The sequence below is a fragment of the Lynx canadensis genome, chromosome F1, assembly GCF_007474595.2.
Source record: "Lynx canadensis isolate LIC74 chromosome F1, mLynCan4.pri.v2, whole genome shotgun sequence".
In the NCBI taxonomy this organism is placed as follows: Eukaryota; Metazoa; Chordata; class Mammalia; order Carnivora; family Felidae; genus Lynx; species Lynx canadensis.
This window is the reverse complement of record NC_044319.2, coordinates 14,507,449-14,518,615: the sequence shown is the minus strand read 5'-3', so window position 1 is coordinate 14,518,615 and position 11,167 is coordinate 14,507,449. Positions and strand designations below refer to the sequence as shown.

Below are 11,167 nucleotides of genomic sequence, written 5' to 3'. Positions count from 1 at the left end.
TGTGGCTTTGGACGCATCACAACCTCTCTGAGCCTCAATTTTGTCCTCTGTGAGGAAATCTATCATCACTTTACAGGTCAATGCACAAGACACAAAGCTCCAAGAGAGCAGGGATTTTTGTCGTCTTCATTCACTGTTGTATCAGGAGCACCTAATACAGTACCTGTATGCGTCCAATGAATTCACGGATGCATGGGAAGTCCCTAGTTGAGGGCCTTAGTAACCGGAGCTCAGTAAAAGTAGGCTTTATAATCTCTCGTTACCAGCCCAGCCTCTACCCCTGGCGTTGTTCGGACGCCAAATCCCGCTGGGGACTGGCTTTTTCCTGGACTCTGAGCGGTGCGTCCTCAGAGGGGAGCCGGGAGGTCCTCTGAGCAGCCAGGAGGGGGCAGCAGCGACCTCGCAGTCTCTCTAGCCGGGGAAGGGCGCTCTTGCCGCGGAGGCTGTGGCGAACCCGGAAGCGCTCGGCCGCCGTCGCGACCCCCCGGCGCCCCGGATGGGGAAGGAGGCGAGCGGCCGCCCTTCCCGGCCGCGCAGCCCTAGGAATTGCGGGCAGGTGGGTTTCGAGCGGGAGTTAGTGTTTGCGGGCCTTTCTCCTCCGCCATCCTCACGGGCGGCGGGCGCGGGAGGCCCCGGAGGGGGAGTGGGGCGCCCCCGGGGACACCTGCCCGACCCCCGGCCCCACGGAGGGGCGTTGCCCTTTCCGGCGCCGCGGATCCTCCACCCGGGGCGAAGCCGTGAGCTCCTGGGGCCGGGGTCCTTGCTGCAGTGAGGGGGGCTCCCAGGGTGTCTCGCTTGTGAAGCAAAACCTAGCGCGGGCTCTATGGAAGAAATAAGGTCGGCAATAAGAATTTTCTTCGCAGACTTGCAGCATGACCCTGGTATTTCTGACTCTTAAGTTTTCATTGTGAAAAAGGGGTCGCTGTCTTCGAACCTCCCAAGAGTTTTTCCGTTATAAGTGGAGTGATAACTTTTTAAAGGATGTTACGCTCAGTTAATGGATTAAGAATCTTTGAGTCCTTGGTACCTTCTTTCTTTTCTTTTTTCTTTTCTTTTTTTTCCCTTTCTTTTCTTTCTTTCTTTCTTTCTTTCTTTTTTCTTTCTTTTTTTTTTTTAATAACACATGCCTTTGAGAACTCCGTAAATAAAAGCTCTGGATCCTATCCCTAGAAATTTGCACTAAGTGCAGCTACAAGCATACAGCGACAGGGAGGGCTTTGGGTGAAGCCTCGGGGATACGTGAACCCCTGAGCTAACTGGTTTAGAGGGAGACGTGATGTGAGGCCCAGGCTTTGGGGTCAGACATTGGTTTGAATCTGGCTCCAGTGTTTATCACTGTTAACTTGGGCTAAAGTTACTTTAAGCACTTTGAATCTCGGGTTGTTTCTTGTTTACTAACTAAAGTGGAGCTAATGCTAACTTGAAAGCATGCGGGGATTAAATGAAAGAAGCTCCAGAGGCACTTGGCGCGGAGTAGGCACTCAGTACGTACTAGCTACCAGATGTCTGTTATCTTCCGTGGGATTATAACTTAAAATCTGAAACAGAGGTTGAATGTCCACGGATATAAAATGGCCACCGCACACATGTTGCTCAGACTTCTAACAAATTGGGTTGCTTTGACTTTAACTCTGTTCTTCCCGGACGGTTCACAGCTTTCCGAGGTTCATGGTGTGTCTTTTTCCAGGAACTTGGCCTAGCCTGGGTTGCCGCCTTTGAAAGCGAGGCAGGTCGGTGCAGTGTCAGCCACCACCCGGCATGGGATTTCCAGAGAGGTCTTATTTCGGAACTTTATAAGGAACGAGAACCACGTGGACTTCTGCGAGGGAGACTGAGCTGGCCTGAGTTTGAGGGAGAGGATAATGGGGCCCCAGCCTGTAGCTGACACTGAGGAGGCCAAGTGGCAGAAGGTCCTGTACGAGCGACAGCCGTTTCCCGATAACTACGTGGACCGGCGTTTCCTGGAAGAGCTCCGGAAAAACATCCACGCCCGGAAGTACCAGTACTGGGCCGTGGTGTTCGAGTCGAGCGTGGTGATACAGCAGCTGTGCAGCGTCTGTGTGTTTGTGGTCATCTGGTGGTATATGGATGAAGGTCTTCTGGCCCCCCAGTGGCTCTTTGGGACCGGCCTGGCCTCTTCACTGATTGGCTATGTTTTGTTCGATCTCATTGACGGAGGTGAAGGACGGAAGAAGAGTGGGCGGACCCGGTGGGCTGACTTGAAGAGCGCCCTGGTTTTCATTACTTTCACCTACGGTTTTTCCCCAGTGCTGAAGACCCTGACGGAGTCTGTCAGCACTGACACCATCTATGCCATGTCAGTCTTCATGCTTTTGGGCCACCTCATTTTCTTTGACTATGGCGCCAATGCTGCCATTGTATCCAGCACGCTGTCCTTGAACATGGCCATCTTTGCTTCTGTCTGCCTTGCCTCGCGCCTGCCCCGTTCCCTGCATGCCTTCATCATGGTGACTTTTGCCATCCAGATTTTTGCCCTGTGGCCCATGTTGCAGAAGAAACTGAAGGCATGTACTCCCCGTAGCTACGTGGGTGTCACGCTGCTTTTTGCATTTTCAGCCTTGGGAGGCCTGCTGTCCATTAGTGCTGTGGGAGCCATCCTCTTTGCCCTTCTGCTGTTTTCCATCTCTTGTCTCTGCCCTTTCTACCTCATTCGCCTGCAGCTTTTTAAAGAAAACATTCATGGGCCTTGGGATGAGGCTGAAATCAAAGAAGACTTGTCCAGGTTTCTCAGCTGAGTTAGGGATTTCCATTCCGTTCTTAAGGGAAGCTGATAGACTAATCTCCCGGCTCATACAGGATTTGAAGGCAGAATCCCATTCTGGAAGCAACATACTATTGTGGGTGGGTGAACAGAGATGAAAAGAAAAAGCTAACCAAGGGCGTGAGTGATGAAGGTGTTTTTCTTTCTGTTACTTTGTGGATGAAAAAGCTTTCTGGGACCCTCTTGAATTACTGCCTCATTATTGCTGTAACAAAGGAAGTGATGTGGTTTCTATTAAAAAAATAACAACACATCCATTAAGTTGTCCCATGATTTTTCTGTAAGCAGAAGGCTGACAGAAGGGGCATGAAGAGAATGAAAGTATGTGTGTGTGTTCAAGTCACTTCTCTCCTTTGGTTATCTGGATCTCAAATCCTAGAATCCTAGATGCTGTGACATTTTGTCGCCTAAGATCACAGAATTGGTTATTTAACCTTACCTCACTCAGAGTTTCTACGTAGTTCTTAGTGAGGTACGTGCACACTAACTGCCTGGGACCCGGATGTGATGTGTCGCAATACATAATCAGAATGCTGAGGGAATTCAGAGGCTGGAGGCCAAATTGAATTGGAGAAACTAGGAAATATTTATTAGAGGAGATGGCATTTGAGCTTGGTCTTGGTGGTTAGGTGAGATTTAAGTAAGTAAAAGATGGTTTTAGGGCAAGGTGGCAAAGGCCTTTAGGAATCAGGTCAGTAATATGAGCAAGGCATACAAGTCACACGAGTCATACTTTGTGTGGCTAATGGCAGCTGAAAACTGGATGGAGCTTGGCCCCGGCCAGGGAGGGCGATCACTACTCTGCTCCAGCTGAGTGTTTCTAATCAGAGCGTAGGCCTGGCTGCAGAGCTTCAGATTTCTGATGACATCTAATGATTTCTAAATGAAGTCTCAGTAGCTGTAATTGTGATTTTTAATGTGAAATCTGACTTGTAAATTCTGTCAAATTTGAATCTGGACAAAAGCCACACTTGCATGCAACATGTGGCTGCCTTTGGGCCACGTCTGTTTTTTAGGACAAGCACAAAAGTGGGAAGGTGTTTCATGGGAGATCAGGGTTCTGGGGGTTTGAGGGAAAGTTGGAAAGGAAGGTTTGAGTAACAAGTAGGGGTGTGAATATTCAGGAATTTGGGCTTTAACCACAGGTCATTGGGAGCAATCCAGTTTATCTAAGGAGGGAGCAAATGCTTGGATCTTGGGTTATGCAACTGCTCTGTGTTTCAGTTTTTTCATCTGTAAAGTGGGAATGGAAGTATTTACCTCTAGAATTGTGATAATTAGATGAGATGTATGAGTGCTTTGAGGAACTCTGGGCGCGTAGCAGAGGAACGGTAATGTTCGCCGTTACTGCTGTATCAGGTTGATCTCTAGGACGACTTGAAGAGGGACAGAGATGAAGTATAAGATGCATCGGGTGCTTCCCAGAATATCTGGTAACTCATGACATAACTCATTTGGGGCAATCCCTTCTCACTAGAAATTAATTTCAAGTCAGAAACTAAGTAATGCTTGTATTTCTCTGAACATAGATTTCTCAAAAAATGTCTCGAACAGGACTGTGAACTAGTGTCTTCAGCTCTTTGGACTGATGAGAATAGTGTTTCATTAGAATGGGTAGTTTTCCTTAGGGCCAGTTAGATTGCTTTCCTAGTCCCAAGGACACTGGCCAGAGGGGAGAGAAGGATCTTGGAAACTGACTTGTGGAGCTCAAAGCATGGATCCTGCATTGGGTGTGGCCATTTCACCCCTCGTGAGTGGGCAGAACTGGCTCATAGTTACTGTGTAGTTCACATCAGGAACAGAGCACCAGTGGTTGGAGGTAGTAAAGAATTGTATATGATTGTGCTTTTTTCTTTTTTTTATGTTTTAATACATTTGTCCTATTTGAATAGGTATGTGATTATCAGCTTTAGGGAACTCACGTAAGCAGCCACATCTGTGTCAATGAGCAGAAAGTTCCCCAGATTTGAGCCACTTTCAAAAACAGTTTCAGTGGGATGAATTAATGTGCTGTGCTGTCATTTTTCAGCTCTTCTCTGTCACACTGTGTATAGTATTTGGAGCCCCCCAAGACCTGACCATATTTGGTTTGGTGGTTGTGGAAATGGGAGGGGAACGGAGAGTTGAGGGTTGGATGATGTAGAGTGGGGCTGCCAACTCAATTCAGGTGGAAAGGTGGTGAGAAGGATATTACAACCAGAGTGAACAGTATGTTCAAAGTGCACGGGGACCTGATTTATCCTGGCAGTGGACAGAAGCACAGGATAGATGGGCTACAGGGAGAGGGTATGGGGTCTGAGAGTGCTGAGTACTTTGAATTCTCGTATTCTGCAGTCAGTGTCAGTGTAAATTGAGGTTTTGAAAAGGGAGACAAGATTTCCACCACACACACTTTCATGAGTGTGTATATCTCTCTATGTATGTGCATATGTATGTATATATATAAATACAATTCTGGCACCAGTTTTCGGGCTGAGCCCGGGGAGCTCTGTGGCAATAGTGAAGAGTGAACGTCTGGACTAGGTGTGAGGCCGATGGGTGTGGAGATGAGAGGCCTGATTAGAGAGGCTGTCAGAGAACTTGGTAGACTCATGTTGGGAAATGGAAGGGACTGGAGGATGACCAGCTTCTGCCTTGAGTGGATTTGTGTACCATGAAAAGACAGAAGTGAGAACAGGTTTGGAGGTGAAGTAGATAAGAAAATAAGAATGGGACACGTAAAGTTTGAGGTGCCTGAGATGGTACACTCAGGCTAAGTGTTCTAATTGTAGTATCTGGAGGACGTTGGTTCTAAATTCCGGGCGTAATCTGGAAGGGTATTGAGATCTAAACAGAATCTAGTGCTTTTGCACTTGGAATTCTTTGTACAGAATTGGTTGCCTCATAACCAGGAATATAGTGGAATTAGAAATGGATCACAGAAAGATAATTAAAAAATCAAAATGGTAAGGAACCAAAGGGAAAGACTGGCCCTATGAAAACAGATTAGAGAATAGAACACCACAGCCCGGAAGGAAGGCTCAACAGAGATACAACATCATCACCTATAAAACTATAAAGGGTCGAAATGAACCTTGATTTCTTTACCAAGTCATGAGTTACAAAAGACACCCTTTGAAATTTGAGCAAGGCAAGTTTAAGACAAATGAAAATACAATTTTATACACTTTCTGCAGTAACTCCAAGAAGTTTCACAGACCAAGAATGTAAATGGATTCCAAAAAGTTTTGGGGTAAAATGCAAATAAAAAAGCCATAAATATTTTGTAAGAAAATGTTAAGAAACTCCAAGCTCTTAAGTGGTACTAAGAGCTCACTGCGGGATGATGAGGCTTACTTATGGCACGCTGCTTTGGGTTACTGCTGGCGGCATAGGGAGGCAGGCCTAGATAATTGGTATGACCTGTGTGACAGTTGTTGGGAAAGTTACTCATCACTTAAGTAACGTGATGCGGTCAGTCTCTGAAATTTAAACAACACTGAAAGTGTGCAAACAGAATGTTAATGATTTAGACTTTTAGAGAATACTATGATGTGTGTGTGGGAAGGGAAGGGGGGAATGGAAGGAAAAGGCATTACAGTAGCATTGGAATTAAAATCCCAAACAAAATCTCGTTTGTGTAGGAAACTGTCAGCCTTCCTCACCCTGCACCCCTTCCTCCCGGCTCTGTTTCCCGTCAATCTTCCTTTCAGTAGATATGCTGGACGGTGGGTGGTGGTGGTAAGTGAGGGCAAAGAAGGAGGAATGGGGAGGCAGCTTTGCCTGTCCTTCCAAAATGGTGCCAGGGATTGTAGTTGGGAATGGAAGGGATCAGGGAGAGGTAGAGCTGTAGAGCAGCAGGTGTGCTTTGTTTTGTGGCCTGATGTGGCTTCTGGGTGATTGGCAGGCAGCTAGAAGGCTGTGCAGGGATCTGAGGACAGCAGCACATTGGTTCTGCGTGGTGGCCAGACTGGTGTCAGTGGGATGCCTGCATGCTGTGTCGGTACTATAAACTTTGAGTGAGGCTTTGGGCAGCTGGCTTAAATTGTGGTTATAAGAATCCATGCTGAGCATTTTCAAGGAAGCATGGAGCCATTAAACATCATCTAAGCCAAAGGCCCAAGGTCAAGAAAAACAAAAGCCAGCAGAGGGCATCAGTCACACAATTTTACAATATTTCAAACCCATCGAATGCAGGGAAACAGGGCTGGAACACAGTGCCGTCCTGTGGAGGTTATCGATACTCCTTTTTGCGATGAAATTCAACAAAGTCTTGGAATTCTTGATGAGTTGTGGTTTGAGAAATAACCACACCGTTTGAAGTCCCCATAAATTCAGGATACAAATAGCACATTGGGATTTGATAAATTATAATTGCTACATTTTCAAGCACCCAGTGTGTACCAGGCACTGTGTTAGGCACTTTATATACACTATCTTATTTACTTATAACAATCCTGTAATTCAGGTATTATTTTCATTTTACAGTTGAGGTGACTGAGACTCATACTGAGTCAGGAACTTGCCTCATGCTGTATTGCCAGTTTGGGCTGATGGTTTGCTTTTCTGACAGCCGAACTGGATCCAGGGCCAAAGGCTAACTGGTAAGCAGTTGCTTTTAATGCTTTCTCATATCCCTCATTATCTCTTTTATCCCTTATTCCTACCCCCAACATCTAGCAAAATATTTATTGTCCACCCAGGCTGATCTCTAGTCTCTGCCATTCACATTTTATGATGTTTGGCCTCAGGAATTTATTCATTCAGCAAATATTCATTGAGCACTAACTATAGGACATAGTGTTCCATATATTTGAAATATGTCTATGAACAAAGTGGACAAAGTTCTTTGACCTAGTAGAGCTTATCTTCTAGCAGGAGGAGACAGACAACATAAGTGGAAGTAAACGCTATGGGAAAAAAGAAAAAAGTAGCAATGATATTAAATAAGGGGGTCAGGGTAGGTCTCATGGAAAAAGAAGCATTTGACCAAAGACTTGAAGGAGGTAAATGAATAATCCAGATTTCCCAGGGGGAAACCATTCTAGGCAGAGGCAAGAGCTGCTGTAAAAGTCCAAGCAGAAGACCCCAAACTGCCTGGCATGTTTGGGGTGTCACAAGAAGTGGCTGAAGTGACCAAGGAGAACAGAAGATGAGGCCAAAGAGGTCATGTGGGAGCTGGATCATGTGTGACATTACAGGCTATTAGAAGGACTCTGGCTTTTACTCTGAGATGGGAGCCATTAGAGGGGCTTGGAGAAAAAGAGGGGAATGATTTGACATACCCTTTGAAAGGCTCATTGTAGTTGCTGTGGGGCAAGACCAGAGCAGAAAAAAGCATTCAGAAAAAAAAAAAAAAAAAAAAGCAAGAAAAAAAAAAAAAAAGCATTCAGAAGCTCTTGTGATAATCCAAGCAGGGAATGATGGTGTTCAGAACAGAGTGATAGCAGAAGTGGTGGAAAATAGTCACATTCTGGATATAATTTGAAAGTTTAGTCAAGGGCTTCTTGACATACCAGACGTGGGATATGAAAACAAGAGAAGAATCACAAATGAGTCTTCAGGGTTTTGGCCTGAGCAAATTGAAAGATAGAGATGCCATCAATTGAGTTGGGTACAAAGGGGATATAGGTGGAGATTTGGGGGAAGAAAATCAGTTTGAGGCATATAGGATATGAAATGCTTTGTGGATATCCGGGCTGAAATGTTGAGCAGGGGGTCAGAGAGGGGAGTTAGGATTTTAGGAGCAATGTATGGGATGGGAATGTAAATTTGGTAATCACTGGTATTTAAATGGTATGAGACTGGATGAGATCATCCAAGAAGTTGATATAAACCAAGAGGACGGAGAACTCCAAATTAAAAGGTTGGAGAGAGGAAGAAGCAAAAAGATTTGGAAGGCACAGCCATTGAGGCAGGAGGAAAATCAAGAGTTGGGAGTTCTGGGAACCAAGTGCAGAGGACTCGGGGTGGGGGGTAGGTGGTCAACTGTGATCAGATGAAAATCTGGTAAATCAGGGGAGCCTGGGTGCTTCAGTTGGTTAAGCGTCTCACTCTTGATTTCAACTCAGGTCACGATACCACAGTTCGTGAGATTAAACCCTGCGTTTGCATTTGTGGGTTCTCTCTCTCCCTCTCTCTCAGCTCCTCTTCCTCTTGTGTTCTTTCTCTCAAAATAAATAAATAAAAAAAGAAAGAAAATCTGGTAAATCAAGTAAGATAAGGGCTGAGAATTTACAGTTGGATTCAGCGAGGAAGCAGCCATTGGTATCCTTGAACAGTTTTTGGTGTAGTGGGGGGCATAAGAACCTATTTCGGGTGGGGTTAAGTGAGAAAGGAGAAGGGGAGTTGCAGAGGCAAGTATAGGCAACTTTCTGGAAGTTTTGCTTCAAAGGGGAGCCAGGAAACCAGACAGAAATTGAAAGCAAGAGGTAAGGATAAGAAACTTTGTTTCCTAAGACGGGGGAAATGATACCATGTTTGTATGCTGATGGAAGTGAAACAACAGGAAGTAGTAGTTGATGTGGGAAAGGTAGGATTACGAGTGAGCATTTGAGAGGAGAAGGGGTCTAGTGCACCAGTTGGGGGGCTGGCTTCAGACAGAGGACAAGATAGTTACTATGGTAACAGGTGGGCGGCAGAGTACATAAGATAACAGACGCTGGTGGAAGGGTGGCTGCTAAGTGGGTACAGGAGGTGATGGGGATTTCCAGAAGTTCTTTTCTGAGTGCTTCAATTTTCCTAAGAAGTAGGAGACAGAATCAGCTGAGAGTGAGAACGAGGGACAAAATGATGGGGGAGTGAGGAGAGAGAAGGTAGGAAATAGTTTAGTACTTCCGGGCAGTGAATGAACTAGGGATGGCTAGTGTCATTGCTCAGCAGGATTAAAGGCTCACTTGAGCATGGAGATCATGACTTTACAGTGAAACCAATTAGGGTGTTGTGTGTGTTTTCCAGACCATGTGCAAACCAGAGTGGATGGAGAGTTGAATGTCTCTGGGGTGGTGGTTTTATCAAATTGAGAGAAGGACAAGGGAGAAAAAGTATATGTGCATGAGCATGATTATAACGATTGACCGTGGCATTTTAGTTGGGTAAGAAGGAGAGTGAACCTTAACAGGGGCGAAGGACAGGGAGAGGAGGGACGGGGAAGGTCGATGAATTGGAGGTTCAAGCAGCTAGAAGGATAGGAAGTGAAGATCAGAGAATAAAGACAAGGTTTTAACTTTGGGAGTGAGTAGCTGAGGTAGAGTGAAGGACAATATCAATGGAGAAATTAAGACCAAGAGAAAAGGCGGGATGGATGGGGTGGGATGTTGCAAGGATAATTTACACACATGTGAAATCCCCAAGAATGAAGACAGGAAGAGTATTGGAGACAGTGGCAGGGCAACAGGAGTTAAAATCATCAGGGAATCAGGGAAAGCAAACTAGGGGCTGGTGGGTCAGAGGAACAGTGAAGGGTAGTATGTGCGATAGTCTGATGCCATGAGGTTCAAAGCTAAGGGTTTTAGGGAGGAGGGAGGAAGATGGTGAAAGAAAAAGTGGACAACAGGAGTGCCTACCCCACTCAGGTTCAGCAGTGTGAGGGGCTGTGGGAGACGAGAGGGCTGCAGGGGGAGCCGTGCCCTGAGAAGAGATTCTGGTTGTGTTAGAGCAAGAAGATGGAAGGCACATCCACACAACAGGTTGAAGATACAGGGGATTTTGCTGACCGTGGCAAGCAGATTACAGAGGGCACGGTGTAAGGGTTTCCAAGGTTGAGGAGGGCGGGAGGGCAGCACAGGATGGGTGTGTACGGAACTGTGTGGACAGTGCTGGGGAGGGGGGTGACCTGGCCGTCTTGGAAGACTGAGGTAGGCTGGGTAAAGGACCCATAATGAGAGTCCTCGTGGGTTCAAGACAGATGGTGTGGAGAATGCATGTGTTGGGGGTGGGGGCTCCTGTTTACCTTGAAGGGGGTGCGGTCTTAGTGCACAGGCTTCCTCATGTCATCGTGAACATGTTAGTATTGCTTGCTAATGGAATTAATGTGCAAATTGTCCAGGTAATGGCACATTTTAGCAAGAGCCTTTTGGGGGTAATGACACGAACCTCCTGAGAACTGGGTCAACTTCCGACGGTGGGGTGGTGCCATTTGTAGTGTTCTAGAAAGTTTGATTTTGGGGCCCCTGGGTGGCTCAGTCGGTTAAGCGGCCGACTTCGGCTCGTCACGATCTCGCGGTCCGTGAGTTCGAGCCCCGCGTCGGGCTCTGTGCTGACAGCTCAGAGCCTGGAGCCTGTTTCAGATTCTGTGTCTCCCTCTCTCTGACCCTCCCCTGTTCATGCTCTGTCTCTCCCTGTCTCAAAAATAAATAAAATGTTAAAAAAAAAAAAAAAAAAAAAGAAAGCTTGATTTTGGGTAAA

The 11,167-nt window shown here is 46.3% G+C and overlaps 1 protein-coding gene across 2 annotated transcripts; it reads left to right on the top strand.

Annotated features, from left to right (window-relative positions):
- Positions 1-465: 465 nt before the first annotated feature.
- PIGC (phosphatidylinositol glycan anchor biosynthesis class C) lies at positions 466-3,039 on the top strand. 2 transcript variants are annotated; one of them, XM_030302293.1, is made up of 2 exons: positions 466-556; positions 1,688-3,039. In XM_030302293.1, exon 2 carries the CDS (start codon positions 1,863-1,865, stop codon positions 2,754-2,756), a length of 894 nt encoding a protein of 297 aa, XP_030158153.1. In that variant the 5' UTR covers positions 466-556; positions 1,688-1,862; the 3' UTR covers positions 2,757-3,039. The 2 variants fall into 2 exon arrangements, with proteins under 2 accessions (XP_030158153.1, XP_030158154.1); XM_030302294.1 differs by lacking the exon at positions 466-556 and adding an exon at positions 747-881.
- The last annotated feature ends 8,128 nt before the right edge of the window (positions 3,040-11,167 follow it).

Bases quoted from the DNA above. Each gene is read 5' to 3' on its own strand.
- PIGC (XM_030302293.1), top strand. From the start codon at position 1,863: ATGGGGCCCCAGCCTGTAGCTGACACTGAGGAGGCCAAGTGGCAGAAG.